Here is a 13,481-nt window from a genome sequence, read left to right on the forward strand (position 1 = left end):
TTGATTAATAATTAACTCAGCGACTGTGCAAAGTCTGAGCACTTCATTTGGTGCTTTTCCCTTTTGCAGCGGCTGCGGAACAAGAAGCCTGGATAAGTTTGAAGCTCATAATGAGGGAGACAAAACAGGGAGGTTTAGCACAGACCCTCTGCACCGTGCAGCTGCTTTTTATTCGAAAGATAATGAAATGCCGACTCAGCTGCTGAGGTCTCTGCTGCAGCACACAGCTGCCGCTCGCTCCCAAACTGCACACAGTCATTGTGTACATTTATTTATCCCTCATTAACTGCACTACATATCTGCGCTCACTGTGCACAGTTGATCGAGCCTTTGTGGATGGACTCCTGTACAATAATGTGTGATTCTCTTGCATTCTGTCTGTCACCTGCCTAACAAAGGGCTCACTGTGGTGTGAGAGCAGTCGGGCCTTTATACGCAACGCCCTACAGTTGGGACTCTTGTTGTCGACGTCTGAGAACTAGGCTGAAGGGCAGTGGGATGGCGCTGGAGAACACATGCGGGTTGTCTCATGGTTGACTCGTTCCTGAAATAAACTGATTTTGCCCCCAACACCAAAACAAAAAACGTGGGTGGAATAATGTTTTGAGGATGATCAGACAGCAATGCAGAAATTTTAAGATGCACTAGTGCATAACTTAGCTGGGATTGTCTCCAGAACACTGAACAGGAGAAGATGAATGATTGAGATTTTAAGAGGCTAGTTTGAAAAACCCAAGCAGCCACTTCTGTCAAACTATTCAAATGGAAGTTGTTCAAACTGTTTGATTAAGCTGATGTTAAATGTTTAACTCACAAGGTCCTAATCTGACACACACTCGTCATTACATGTATAACTTTTTCTTTTTTTTATCACATAACAAGGAAATATTTGAACGCACACAATCCCTCCGCTCAGGTTGAATTCTCTAACCGCGGTCATGTGGTTAGAGCTACAGGGAGTATAACCTGCTATCAGCGAGGACAAATACTCAGGAGTGCTGCGGCTCTGTTTTGCTGATAACATACAACAACAATGGCTGCCTTTGTTTGACATGCTGACTCTGTGTAGTGTGATTTCCAGGATTATTCTGTAAATACAGTATGATTAAATCATGGTAAGCAGTATTTGCTCCTGGAGGTGATGTGATCAATAAGTGATAGCTCATGAAAACATCACTAAACAATAATCCGATAACATTTTTCATTTTGGAAATATATATGTGGATTTTGGAAATCATATTTGGTCAGAATTGTATTTGAAAACCTCCCAAAACTTAATGGTCCAAATATTTATTACATTTTTTTAAACTGGACGATTCAGTCAGTTCTGGTCTCTCCTGCATGGCCGCTCCATCTCCTTTGTCATCCTCTTTAGTCTGATAGGTCCATTATCTTTCCTCTCTAAACCATCTCCACCTGACATTTCTAATTTCATGCTGAACCCCTGTTATGTTCTGATTATATATAATCAGATGAATCAGATTATATTCTGATTCATCTTGCAAAGTGAAATCATTATTTTCAGCCCGGCCTCCTGTCTTTGATACAGTCTGTCTCCAATCCACACGTCAATGCAGTGCTGCCTTGTAAACCTTCCCTTTCACTCTTGCTGCTTTCTGTCTGTCACACCTCAGACCTCACACACATTCCATCAGGCCTGTGATCCTCTTTTGTACACCGTCCATTTATGTATATCTCTGTGCTGCCCTGATCTAAATGATCTGAATGAAAAGGAAAGAAAAAGTCTCAGGGTGGGGATGGTGAGGAGGAGGGAGAGCGTATCCAGGATGTTGTTCAGGGCCTCAGCACTGCCTCTCTGGCATGCTGCACTGAGAAGGGGAGCTGGAATTTCCTCCCTTCACACTGCACACAGCCAAACCTTCACGTGTTTCCATGTGTAAAAATCCACGTGTGTTCCTCTAAGCCCCGCCCCTGCACGGGACGGCACTGACCCCGCCCCCCGGAGTTCATAAAAGTTTAGCCCCGTGTTCACGTCTGAGAGGAAACTTGGAGGAACCACCAAGGAGCGCTCCGTTCGCCTCATCGGCTCGTTTGTTTGGTTGTTTTTAACCAGTGCGAGATTTTAGAAAGAATAACATCAGCCCCAGACTTTAGTTTCTGTTGTGAAAGTTGTCTTTAAAAAAAAAAAAAGGGATAAACAAACAGTTCATCCCTCATCTGTGAACCTGAGAGGACTTCAGCTGGACTGGACTGGCTCGGAATGTAAGTAAAAACATATTTTATTTACGGTTTATTTATTTCTTTTGTATTTCTTATAAACAACTCCATGAACACATGTCCATAGAAACTGTAATAAATAGTTAATTAATAGCAGTACATGATACAAGTTACTTCCTAATTACTCATTAGAAATCGTTAATTAACGTTTATGTTGACTATGTACGTTGATTCATGGGGTTGAACAGACGACAGTTTATATGAAAAACTTTTCTAAAACTTTTTATGGAGTTTTGTGGGGCTGTTTTTCCGTGTGTGTGTGTGTGTGTGTGTGTGTGTGTGTGTGTGTGTGTGTGTGTGTGTGTGTGTGTGTGTGCGTGCGTGTGTGTGCGCGTGTGTGTGTCTGCGGACTGGTGACAGCCCAGTCTGACTGACACGGGCTCCGCTCTCACGTGGAGCTGTGTAGTAAAGTGGGCAGGGTCCCGCAGAGCCGGCTCCTCGTGCATGACTCCTTTCTCCCGCCACAGCCTTGAATCGCTCCTCCCGCCCTGCCCTGGCCTATCCCGAGAGGAGGGAGGGGCCAAAAGGGGGAGAAGGAACAGGGGAGGGGGGGCACCTTGGGGTTCAACATTTACCCCCTTTTTTCTGTTTTTTTTTTTTGAGGCCACTCCATCCACAGAAAATCCAGTTTTATTGTATTAGGCCTAATTTGATCTGATTTCCATCATTAAAGAAGGATCACCTGACCTTTGAACTACAGGTCCTGTTATGTAACCGTGGGAGGGTGAGAAGAGGACATTCAAACCCAAGATTAACACAGATCAGAATCCACCCAGTCTCACATTCTACCAGATAAATTCTGAACCCTTTTCCATCACAGTCAACCAAAATTACATAGGTTCCCCAAAAACTGATTCCAATAAAAACTACATTTTTTCCACATTTTATTTACACCTAGTGAAAGACACTTATTCATTCATCTAAAAATATTGTTTTTAAAAAAGATTATAACTTGCTTTGATGCGAACCATGTCATGTTTTATGAGAAATTTGAAAAAGCACCAAACATTTGGATGAGTGTAACACTCAGCCTCACCGTAATCCATCATTTCTATCACTGTATTTATTTGTATAGTTTTTAGTCCCATCTACTTGAATTTCAACAAGATCATCTGCTTTAAAAATTAAAAAACTATCCTCTAAATCAGAAAATAGCAAACCTCATTCATCTAATCCCTCTGCCCCCTCCCCCCCCCCCCCCCCCCCCCGCCCCCTCCCCCCTGCTGTGGCTGTACTGACGGTGGGCTGGGAAATTTTTTCTCGTGATTGTTCCACGAAATGAAAATCCTGGGAATCCTGCCCAGCCCTTCCTGCCTGGCTGTAATGACTTGTTATTCTCCCGGGACCCAGCTGATTCCTTCCCGGAGCACACACGGTCAAGTGTCGGTTCGACTCTCCAGTTGATGTAGTACAAACACACCGACAGCACAAATAAGTAGAAGAGCGAGAAAAGTTCATTATTCTTGTTTCATGGTCGTTTGGTGAAATAATCAGCAGTTTGGTGGCAGTTGGATGGTGTTACAGCGCCACCTGGCGGTGACTGGCCGCCTCTGCACTGGTCCGGTGTGGAGTTGGGGACTTGCCCTTACATGTTGAAGTGAGATTATGTCCGGACATGTACCAGTACCGCTGATTCACGCAGGAGGGCTCAGTGAGTCACTGGCTGCGCTCTGCTTTATAAAGTCGCCTCAGTGGTATCAGTCAGTCTGTAGTCTGAGGAGCTTTAACCTGAGGACAGCCATGGTAAGATTATTCTGCTCTCATGATTCAAATAATGCAAACTTGAAAGTGATGATTTTACTCGTGTTTCAAGGGAATGCTCGTTTTGAGTTTCAGCTTTCAGACACATCTTTCATTTATGGGAGAACTTATCAGGTTGAGTCTTTAAACTGCAAGAATTCGTCATTAAATCCTGAAACAGTGTTACTGTGGGATCTGTTCAGATGGTATTTAAAGCTGATGTCAAGGAAAATGTTGCAAACTGGATGATGGTCTTCACTGATGGATGCAGTGTGTGCACCATCTAACCACAGATCTTCTGTGTTTCCATCAGTGTAAAGAAATGACCACCAACAAGCGGATCCTGTGCGCCCTGGGGAACGGCCCCGCTCGCCGGAACCTGTTCGGCCCGGTGGACCGGGAGCAGCTGCAGGTGGAGTACAAGACCGCCCTGCAGAAAGACCTGGACGAGGCCTCCCGGCGCTGGGGCTTCGACTTCATGTCAGACAAGCCCCTGGAGAGCGGCGACTTCCACTGGGAGGGCGTCCCGGGGACCAAGGTGCCCCCCCTCTACAGGCCCTGCATGCTGGGCGTGGGGCAGGTGCAGGTAGGCCATCAGAGGGCGGCCAAGAGGTCCGACACACCCAAAGGAGGAAGGGCGGAGTCGTCCAAGAGCGACAAGGAGAACATTCCTGGTTCACCAGAGAGATGTGGATTCAACCTGGAGAACATGGAGAAAACGCCCAAGAAGAGTGAAAACACGGGCATGAAGAGGAAACAGACAAACCTTAAAGGTATTTTTATCTGACTTCTCGTTAATGAGTACCTACACTTGGCATATCTTGTGTGTTTCCATCAAGCTAAATTCCCTCTTTCTTCATCCCTACAGATTTCTATCAGTCCAAAAGAAGAGTAGTTTGGATGCCGCGTAAATCCGGCGAGTGATATCCGGTGTGACTTGCTGCAAAGGTGCCAACATTCCCTGATAACCACATTACCAGGACCTCTCTCAGGAATCCAGCGTTCTGCACACAAACACTCGCCGGCCCCTCATTCACCCAGCGATTCATCTGCTAACAGAAGGAACTCAACTACATCTCATTACCAGACGGTTAATTAGGGTACTGTACTCACTCTGAGAGGGGTGGCTTTTTTCCCAGTGGTAAGAACGGGACATTTGAGAAGAGGAGATTAACAGTAATCTCTTGAATCGGTGGATTTTCTCCTCATTTGGATGGAGGGGTTGCCAGAGTGTTGCCTGCCACTTCCTACTGTACATCCCTCAGAGCTGAAAACACGCGTCTCTCCTTTGCAGTGCAGAGACTGAGTGACTGAACACACGACTGGACACACTTGAACCGGATGTCAGGTTGTTTTAACTCATGCTGTCTTGTATTGTAATCAAAGGGTGTTTCGCAGAGGAGGCTGCAGAAAAACTGAAAACGGTAAAGAAAGGAGGAAGTTCTTTGGCATCTTTGGTCCACTGTTGTGTTGTTTCGATGTTTTGTTTGTCTTTTTTTACATGTTTCATAAGGGCTGGGAGTCGTTTTTTTTTTTACTCTCCAAAGTGTATTATTCTTTATATATCCAGTTGTACAATCATGCTTTATCTACCATTATGTATGTACTAATAGGAGAATGCTTGAAGAGATCTGACATCTTGAACATGCAGTTGCTTTGCTTAGATTTGAGCGACAGAAGTGCCATCGTTATGTCCTGTACCATCCTTTTTCTGTTTTTTACATCTACTGTATGTTAAGTATTTTTTCCAAGCATAGCCCACACAGATGCCCTGTCCAGAATTTAATTTAACAGCACCAGATAATGTAGGATGAGAGTGTAGCACCGTGTTTTGGAACCCTGAAACACTTGTATGTAGAGACACAAATATGTATATATGTCAGAGATTTATCTATAGAGTTTAATAGAACATTATTAAGTAGCAAAATCATGGAAAACACTGCAATATTGCACATAAATCTGAAGGGGGGCATAAAACGCACCCTGTATAAAGTGCCTTTCTGGCTATTTGAAGCTCCACAAAGGACAATCAGCATAATGTGTTCTCAGAAAGAAAAAAAAAATCATGTAGTTTTCAGAAAGCTAAAAGCTGTTCGCTTTATTTCCTTGTGTTTGGAAGCACAGTGCAATTTAATAATGTGTTATATCTGCCTCAAATCAAAAAGTATGCTTCGTCATGACATGTATTTGTGTCGATGTTGGCAAATCTTGCTGCTATGGATAATCTGGTGTCGAGTAAGGTCACTGTAATGATAATCCCCAACAAACTGACTGCTTTGAAATGTTCACCGCTGCAAATACAACACTATGCAACTACCCCGGTTAGCGAATGCACTTCTGCTTAGAGATGCTTGTGCACAGGTCCTACATGTTGTTTTATGTTCAAAGCTGCAAATGGAAAGATCTGTCTTTATTTATTTGTGAGACAATGTGCCTCGTGTAAATTTAAGTTTTGTTAATTATTTCTAGAAATCCAATTTCAAATAAAAAAAGTTTTAAAAAATTGCTGCTGATTGTCTTTATTATGTCATATATGTTGTTATTCTTTTCCTTGTGCAACTGATAAATCCAATCACGCTACTAAGGCCTTTATAGCACATTCTTCTTTATCAATGCCTCTCAGGACACCTAAGGTCATGGTACATAATAAACATGTCAGAAGACAACTAAAAAAACAATAACAACAATAATTGTCAAGCAGACATTATATAGAACTTTAGTCCACTCATGGTTTTATTTATGGTTTTATCACCAGCTCTGAATATATTGATTGAGAGTGAAGTTCTTCTTCTAATTTTTCGTTTTATTAGTGCCAAACCACAACAACAGATGCAGATTTTAACTATACAACTTTTCATTTGCCTCACAAAACCCATCAACAACAAATAAATAAATATACCCCCAACTATCAGCTTAATGCATCGGTTGGGATCAATCAGAGCCCAAAGAAACATTTACACCACTGTGAAAGGGTTTTTTTTGTGTGTGTGTGTGTGTGTTAAGGATGAAAACATTGTGAAATTTCAAATCAGCATTTTGTGTGTGTGTGTGTGTGTGTTTTTCTGCTGCTCTTAATTATGTGGAGGGTCAGAATTTTTCCTCCACTCAGGCACTTGAATGTGAGAGCCTGCATTTTATTTTCTGCTGAGGTTTCAGTTCCCTCTTTCAAATTTACCTCAGGTTTGTTTTGAAGAGTGATGAAAGCCTGTTTTCATCTCAGGCATTCCCTCCACACACACACACACATGCACGCACATGCACACGCACACATGCACACGCACACAGTCCAGCACAGAAGAGCGTGATGTTATTCAAGCAGCAGTCCGTCTCTCAAAAAGGCTTTTGTTGTTCTGACTCTGCACTTTTTCAAATCCTTTGTGATGAAGGCAAATTAAGAGCGGGCGCTCGGAGACACTGTGTGCTTTGGCAGCACATCAGTGCGGGCCCACATCAGCGCACGCCGGCTGTATGTGTTTGTATTTCAGGGTTTAGGGAATGTGGGGCCTGGAGAGCGCCCTGCCTGCCGCCCTCCCTCTCCGCCTCGGCCTCCCCCCGCCCGCCTCCCTCCCTCCCTCCCTCCCTCCTCTGGCCTCAGCAGCACAGGGGCACCTGCACGCCTGCGCTAAGCTCTCCCATCCCCCCGCCCGTTCCCCCTCCATCATCTGTCCCTGAGCTCCCACATCCATTATAGGGCAGGACTGCCAGCCTTTGCATGTGCACCGAGGGAGGGAGAGAGACAGAGAAAGAGAGAGAGAGAGAGATGAGGCAGTGAGGCAGGGGAAGGCGGAGGGTGCATATGACACAAAGGAGAGAGACAGAGGGAAACAGATCAGAGCGCCAGAGAGGGAGAGGGAGAGGGAGGATGCAGATATCAATGGCATTAACAATGGAGCATTAGGATCCAGAGGCAGATAGTCAGCCCGGCTGCGGCTGAGGGAGAAGACATTCGATGAGGGGGGCCCCTCCTCAGTGAGCATAGGGGGGAAGGAGGAGGGAGGAGGAGGAGGAGGAGGAGGAGGAGGAGAAGGAGGAGGAGGTGGAGGAGTAGTAGTAGGAGGAGGAGGAGGAGGAGGAGGAGGAGGATGGGCCTCGAACACAGACTTGCAATGGCACTGCAAAAATTGGATTAAAGCAGTATGGTAACGTTTCTGATTTAATTTATCGCTGTGCTGCTTGTGTCTCATCCTCATGTGTTCGCATCCACGCTTGTTGACATCCATCAGCCGCCGCTCATGTCACAGCCAGTGTGTCTCATGCCAAGCGAGCGAGGCTCAGGCATAACCCCGTCCTCTTGTTTTCACGCCACGGACATCTGCCATCTCCATCCCCATCACAGCCCCGCTTCCATCCTGACCTTCACAAGCCTCCATTCCTCCACGATATCAGTCTGCCTGCTTCTGATAACACACCGTCAGCTCTGAGTATCAGTGCAGCCATTGCTGCGAGCTGCTCGGTGTTGTATTTTTCACCAACATGCGATGCTTGAAATCGCGTCTCTGCACTCCTCCTCTATCCAAATGCTTATCTGCTACAAATGCGTTGCATGTTTTCTAACAGGATCAGGAAGTGATTAATCCCCAGAGACTGCAGTTGTCTGGTATTTTTTTTCTCTCTCTTAGTTACAATGGGATCGTAACCTACTTTGAAAAAAGTGACTGCGGTGCATTGCCTCGATTGATTTATAACAGTAAGGCTGGCCTGTGCCCATTTCACACTGTCACGCAAATAAAATAGGAATAAATCCTCGTCCCGCCTGGAGAAATTAGAGCAGCACTATAAGATGTTTGGTGTCATGTGTGCCTGAGCCTCATGCTAGTGGAGTCTGATTACTGTGTTTTGACGTCAGGCAGACCGTCATTAACAATCCCACCATCTGCCACTCTGCATATATAGAAATCATACTAACTAGGGAATCCCCACATGGATCAATGGCCTGTCAGACTCATTGTTGAGAAGGATTACACCCTCTTAATATTGTGTTGTCATAGAGGAAAAGATCAGTAACAAGGGGTTTACACAAGAACTGTAAATTTCACTATCATTATCATTGTTTTGCTGGACTCGCTGTCATTGAGTTAAATCATCATTTCCATCGTGTTTTAAAGTAACTTGTGTGTGAGCTGAGTTTCTGAGGCAGTGCTGGGAAGGAAGCAGTGTGATTATGTATCATCTAATTAATGCATGATGGCCTTTCTTTGTGGCCTGTGATCTCTCCACCAAATCAATTATAACCACAAGCACCAGAGCTCGAAAGCAGCTAATTTTAAAGACTTCCTCGGAAAATTCATTTATTTGCCCGTTGATCATACTTTTACTTTAAAATCTATTAAAATCATCTGGGCACCTTATTTTCCTGATTAGTGGTGCTGAGATTATTTTGTGTTTTCCAGATAACATTATGTTCAATTTGTTTTATATTTAAGCATGAGTCGGTCCTGTTAAAACATGTAAATCTCATTATCTGTAACTTTTTGGATTAACATCATAACCCAAACACAGGCTACTCTGAAAAAAAATTGCTGCAATTTAAGGGGATTAAATTTATTACAAGAAAAAGCTCAATTGTGATTCCATCTGACTCTACGATCTTCTCAAATTCGTGATTGAGCACAAAACCAGATTTGATGTTGACAAGCCTGAAATGCCTTTTAGAGGGTACATAACCTACCAGCACCTCAGTTAGCAGGTGCAGATGCTGCAGAAGTCCAATAACAACCAGGAAAATATACCCAGTACAACTAATTTAGTTTGAATAAACACCAGATTGACCCTCTTTTCCCATCAGCTGGACAAGAGCGAGGTGGCAACTCTAGGCCTACCCTCCACCACCAGCCATGGAGGCTCAGACAGCAACATCAGCACAGATGGAGCAGGTGCCACGTCGTCGGGGGTCACGGGAGCAGAGGGCGCGGGGGTCGGGGAACCACAGCGAACGCGTGCCGCTCTGGACCACCTGCAGCAGAAGATCCTGAAGGTCACCGAGCAGATCCGCGTGGAGCAGGAGGCGCGCGACGACAACGTCGCCGAGTACCTGAAGCTAGCCCACAACGCAGACAAGCAGCAGGCGTCCAGGATCAAGCAGGTGTTCGAGAAGAAGAACCAGAAGTCTGCGCAGACCATCGCACACCTGCACAAGAAGCTCGAGCACTACCACAAGAAGCTAAAGGAGATAGAGCAGGTGGGTGAAACGTGTGTGTGGAGCTGCGAACTGTCTCTTGAGTGACTTGCACAAGTGCTTTGTGGGAACAGTTGTGTCCAAAAATAGACGGATGACTCTCTGAATACTTCAGTGCATCGCCAAACCGATGCATCATCCTGCGTCTCACCTTATTCTCAGCAGGGCCTGCCTTCCTCCTCTAGCTTCGCAGAATGTTTGTCCCTGAGACTGAATCACTTCTGAGGTCCTCCATTTCTCTGCTTCATCATTTCTCCTCCTTCTCTTCCAGAATGGACCAGCCCGCCAACCCAAGGATGTCCTGCGGGACATGCAGCAAGGACTGAAGGACGTGGGCGCGAACGTTCGTGCTGGGATAAGCGGTTTTGGAGGAGGAGTGGTCGAAGGGGTCAAAGGAGGGGTCACTGCCCTCACCCACACAGCCGTGGTCTCCAAGCCCAGAGAGTTCGCCAGTCTCATCCGGAACAAGTTCGGCAGCGCCGATAACATCGCCCACCTGAAGGACACGCTCGAGGACGGAGTCGGGGGACACTCCGAGGACGCCCCCACGCCCCGCGCCCTGAGCGGGAGCGCCACGCTGGTCTCCAGCCCGAAGTACGGCAGCGACGACGAGTGCTCCACCGCCTCCTCCGGCTCGGGGGCGGGCAGCAATTCCGGCGGGGCGGGGGGAGGAGGGGGCCTGTTAGGGACCACGATGGGGAGCCCCAGACTGGACGGGCACCACCACCACCACCACCACATGCACAGCTCGTGGGACTCTCTGCTGGAGGGCCTGCAGGAGATCAAGGCCAGCCAGGCGCACATGGAGGACGCCATCGAGGACATGAAGGGCCAGCTGCAGAGCGACTACTCCTACATGACCCAGTGCCTGCAGGAGGAGAGATACAGGTAGAGCTGTCTCTTCAAACATATGTTTTTGCAGTTCGTTATTTATCAGTGTTATCAAACCTGCTTTCATTTCAGAGGAGGTCTTTTCTTGCCTCTTCCCTCTTGAACAGTGAGTCAGAAGTTGCGTTCCGCGTTTCTGCGTTTTCAGATACGAGCGACTGGAGGAGCAGCTGAATGACTTAACGGAGCTGCACCAGAATGAGATGACCAACCTGAAGCAGGAGCTCGCCAGCATGGAGGAGAAAGTGGCCTACCAGTCGTACGAGAGAGCGAGAGACATTCAGGTGAAAATACTGACAGGGCAGTGAAAATTTATACCGTTTGCAAAGTTCTGCTCATTTCTCCACAGGAACAAGTCACTTTTGGATTCACAAGTGCTTTTAGCAGTCACAATCCATTATTTATTGCAAATTTAATACTGGTATTACAAAAACTGAAGTTTAAATGAGCCGGTTACTCATTACATGATTCATACATGAGAACAGTTGCAGAGCTGCTGTCTCTCTTCGTGCTGCTTATAGGGCCAAAAGTTGAACTGAACTTAACTGTGATGTATTTCTGGCCCTGAATAAACATCCATTTGCATTTATGAGAGCTGTGTGCTGCCTATCTGCTATTTTGTTTGCTACCTCTTGCAGCTCATAAATCCTTTAATTTAGGAACAGATGTTAAGCTTTGTGTCACACAGTGACACATTTAGTTAGGATTACATGGTTATTGCAGCATAATGTTAGTGGGATCTTTGCAGTGAAGATGATGACAAAACAAAATGTTAATGATACTTACATGATTGGTTCTGCAGGATAACCAGAAACTACATTGTTTTTATTATTATTATTATTATTATTATTATTATTATTTGTAATAGAAGAAAAAGATAATGTTATGTTAAAAACAAACTGAGTTGAAGCTGTAAATAGAAGAAAAGCTAATTAAAAATGCTCCGTGTGGCATGTCTTTATTTGGTATTTCTGGGTGTGTCCGTGCAGGAGGCGGTCGAGTCCTGCCTGACTCGCATCACCAAGCTGGAGCTGCAGCAGCAGCAGCAACAGGTGGTCCAGCTGGAGGGGGTGGAGAACGCCAACGCCCGGGCCCTGCTGGGGAAGCTCATCAACGTCATCCTGGCCCTCATGGCCGTGCTGCTGGTCTTCGTCTCCACGCTGGCCAACTTCATCACCCCGCTGATGAAGACCCGGGCCCGGGTGGCCGCCACCGTCCTGCTGACCCTGCTGCTGTTCGTCCTGTGGAAGCAGTGGGATTTTGTGGAGCTGTGGCTGCTGCCCAGCTAAACGCACACCTGATACGCGCCAGAGGGAGCAAGCCGGGTCGGCTCATCCGCCACAGATAAAAGAACAAGAGACTGAAGCAGAAGTAGAACCGCCGCACTCGTTCCCTCGGTGTTCCATCATGGAGCTTTTGTGGGCAAAAACTCGCACTTTTATGGGAGGAGCAGGTGTGATCTGGCTGGAGGGGAGGTGAAAGGTGAAAGCAGACATCTTCTCATCTCTTCCAGACACGCTGGCGTCGACGAACAATCACCACTGACATTGCCGTCGCCAAAAACTGAGTTCCCTGACAAGAAATCTTTGGAGGGTCTTTTTCTAAATATTTATGATACATGAATCACAAAGACTAGAGGAACGACTACTGGCTGAGGACGCCGATCATGTTTGCTGTAATCTTCATGTTGAAGCTATATTTGAAAGGAACAGAGGTTTTTTTTTTTCCATGAATGTCATGTGCTCATGCATGTTCTCATGTGTGCACTGAGATGCATTTTAGCTGGCATGGGTTAACATTTCATTAACGACGAAAAAATAATCAGCAAACTGCCAACTTGTTGTCGGAAACACAGTGCAGACGTGTTGTAACTCAGCTCAGCGTCACTCCTGGTCGCCGTCACACCCCATTCTCGTGTTGAAGCAGTGCTTTTAGACACAGTTTTTACTTTTTCACGATTTTTTTGTTACAGATAAATGAAGGGTTTTGGGGGGGGGTATCCGCTAACACTCACCATATTGATCCTACGATGTAAAAAATGTTTTCTTTCCACAAACGCTCTTTCATACTCACTATTGTAGAACTGCTACTGTCCACAGTGTCAAACTACCTGGCATGTCAACGTTTATAACCGGTTTGCAGAAAGTTAATATTGCTGTTTTATTAAAAAGAAAAACAAAATGTGGAGAAATAAATTATTTAATATTTTAGGTTGATCTGGATTATGTCTTCACTGAGTTTCGTATCTGAACATATGATGAAAAATAATTTTAAAAATGTTTTAAAATGCAATATTATGAAATATTTATAAAGTGTGTCATATTAACAGCAGAGCAATTTTCTACAGATAAAACTGCTGCATTAAATACTACAAAGAGAAGAAAATAGCTGGTGATTCAACCAAAACCCTATTTTATTGCCGTTTATATTGCAGCGCATA

The 13,481-nt window shown here is 45.4% G+C and overlaps 2 protein-coding genes across 3 annotated transcripts; both read left to right on the forward strand.

Moving 5' to 3' along the window:
* Positions 1-2,018: 2,018 nt before the first annotated feature.
* Positions 2,019-6,211, forward strand: cdkn1a (cyclin dependent kinase inhibitor 1A). Of its 2 annotated transcripts, none has more exons than XM_030091843.1 (3): positions 2,019-2,223; positions 4,292-4,751; positions 4,847-6,211. In XM_030091843.1, the coding sequence occupies exons 2-3, from the start codon at positions 4,301-4,303 to the stop codon at positions 4,900-4,902; spliced, it is 507 nt and encodes a 168-aa protein (XP_029947703.1). In that variant the 5' UTR covers positions 2,019-2,223; positions 4,292-4,300; the 3' UTR covers positions 4,903-6,211. The 2 variants fall into 2 exon arrangements, with proteins under 2 accessions (XP_029947703.1, XP_029947702.1); XM_030091842.1 differs by lacking the exon at positions 2,019-2,223 and adding an exon at positions 3,801-3,981.
* A 1,819-nt stretch (positions 6,212-8,030) lies between these two features.
* On the forward strand, positions 8,031-12,389 carry tmcc2 (transmembrane and coiled-coil domain family 2). Its single transcript, XM_030092379.1, has 5 exons — positions 8,031-8,117; positions 9,764-10,156; positions 10,425-11,041; positions 11,190-11,325; positions 12,031-12,389. The coding sequence occupies exons 1-5, from the start codon at positions 8,115-8,117 to the stop codon at positions 12,328-12,330; spliced, it is 1,449 nt and encodes a 482-aa protein (XP_029948239.1). The 5' UTR covers positions 8,031-8,114; the 3' UTR covers positions 12,331-12,389.
* Positions 12,390-13,481: the final 1,092 nt, after the last annotated feature.

Source organism: Salarias fasciatus, chromosome 5 (assembly GCF_902148845.1).
Source record: "Salarias fasciatus chromosome 5, fSalaFa1.1, whole genome shotgun sequence".
Lineage (NCBI taxonomy): Eukaryota > Metazoa > Chordata > Actinopteri > Blenniiformes > Blenniidae > Salarias > Salarias fasciatus.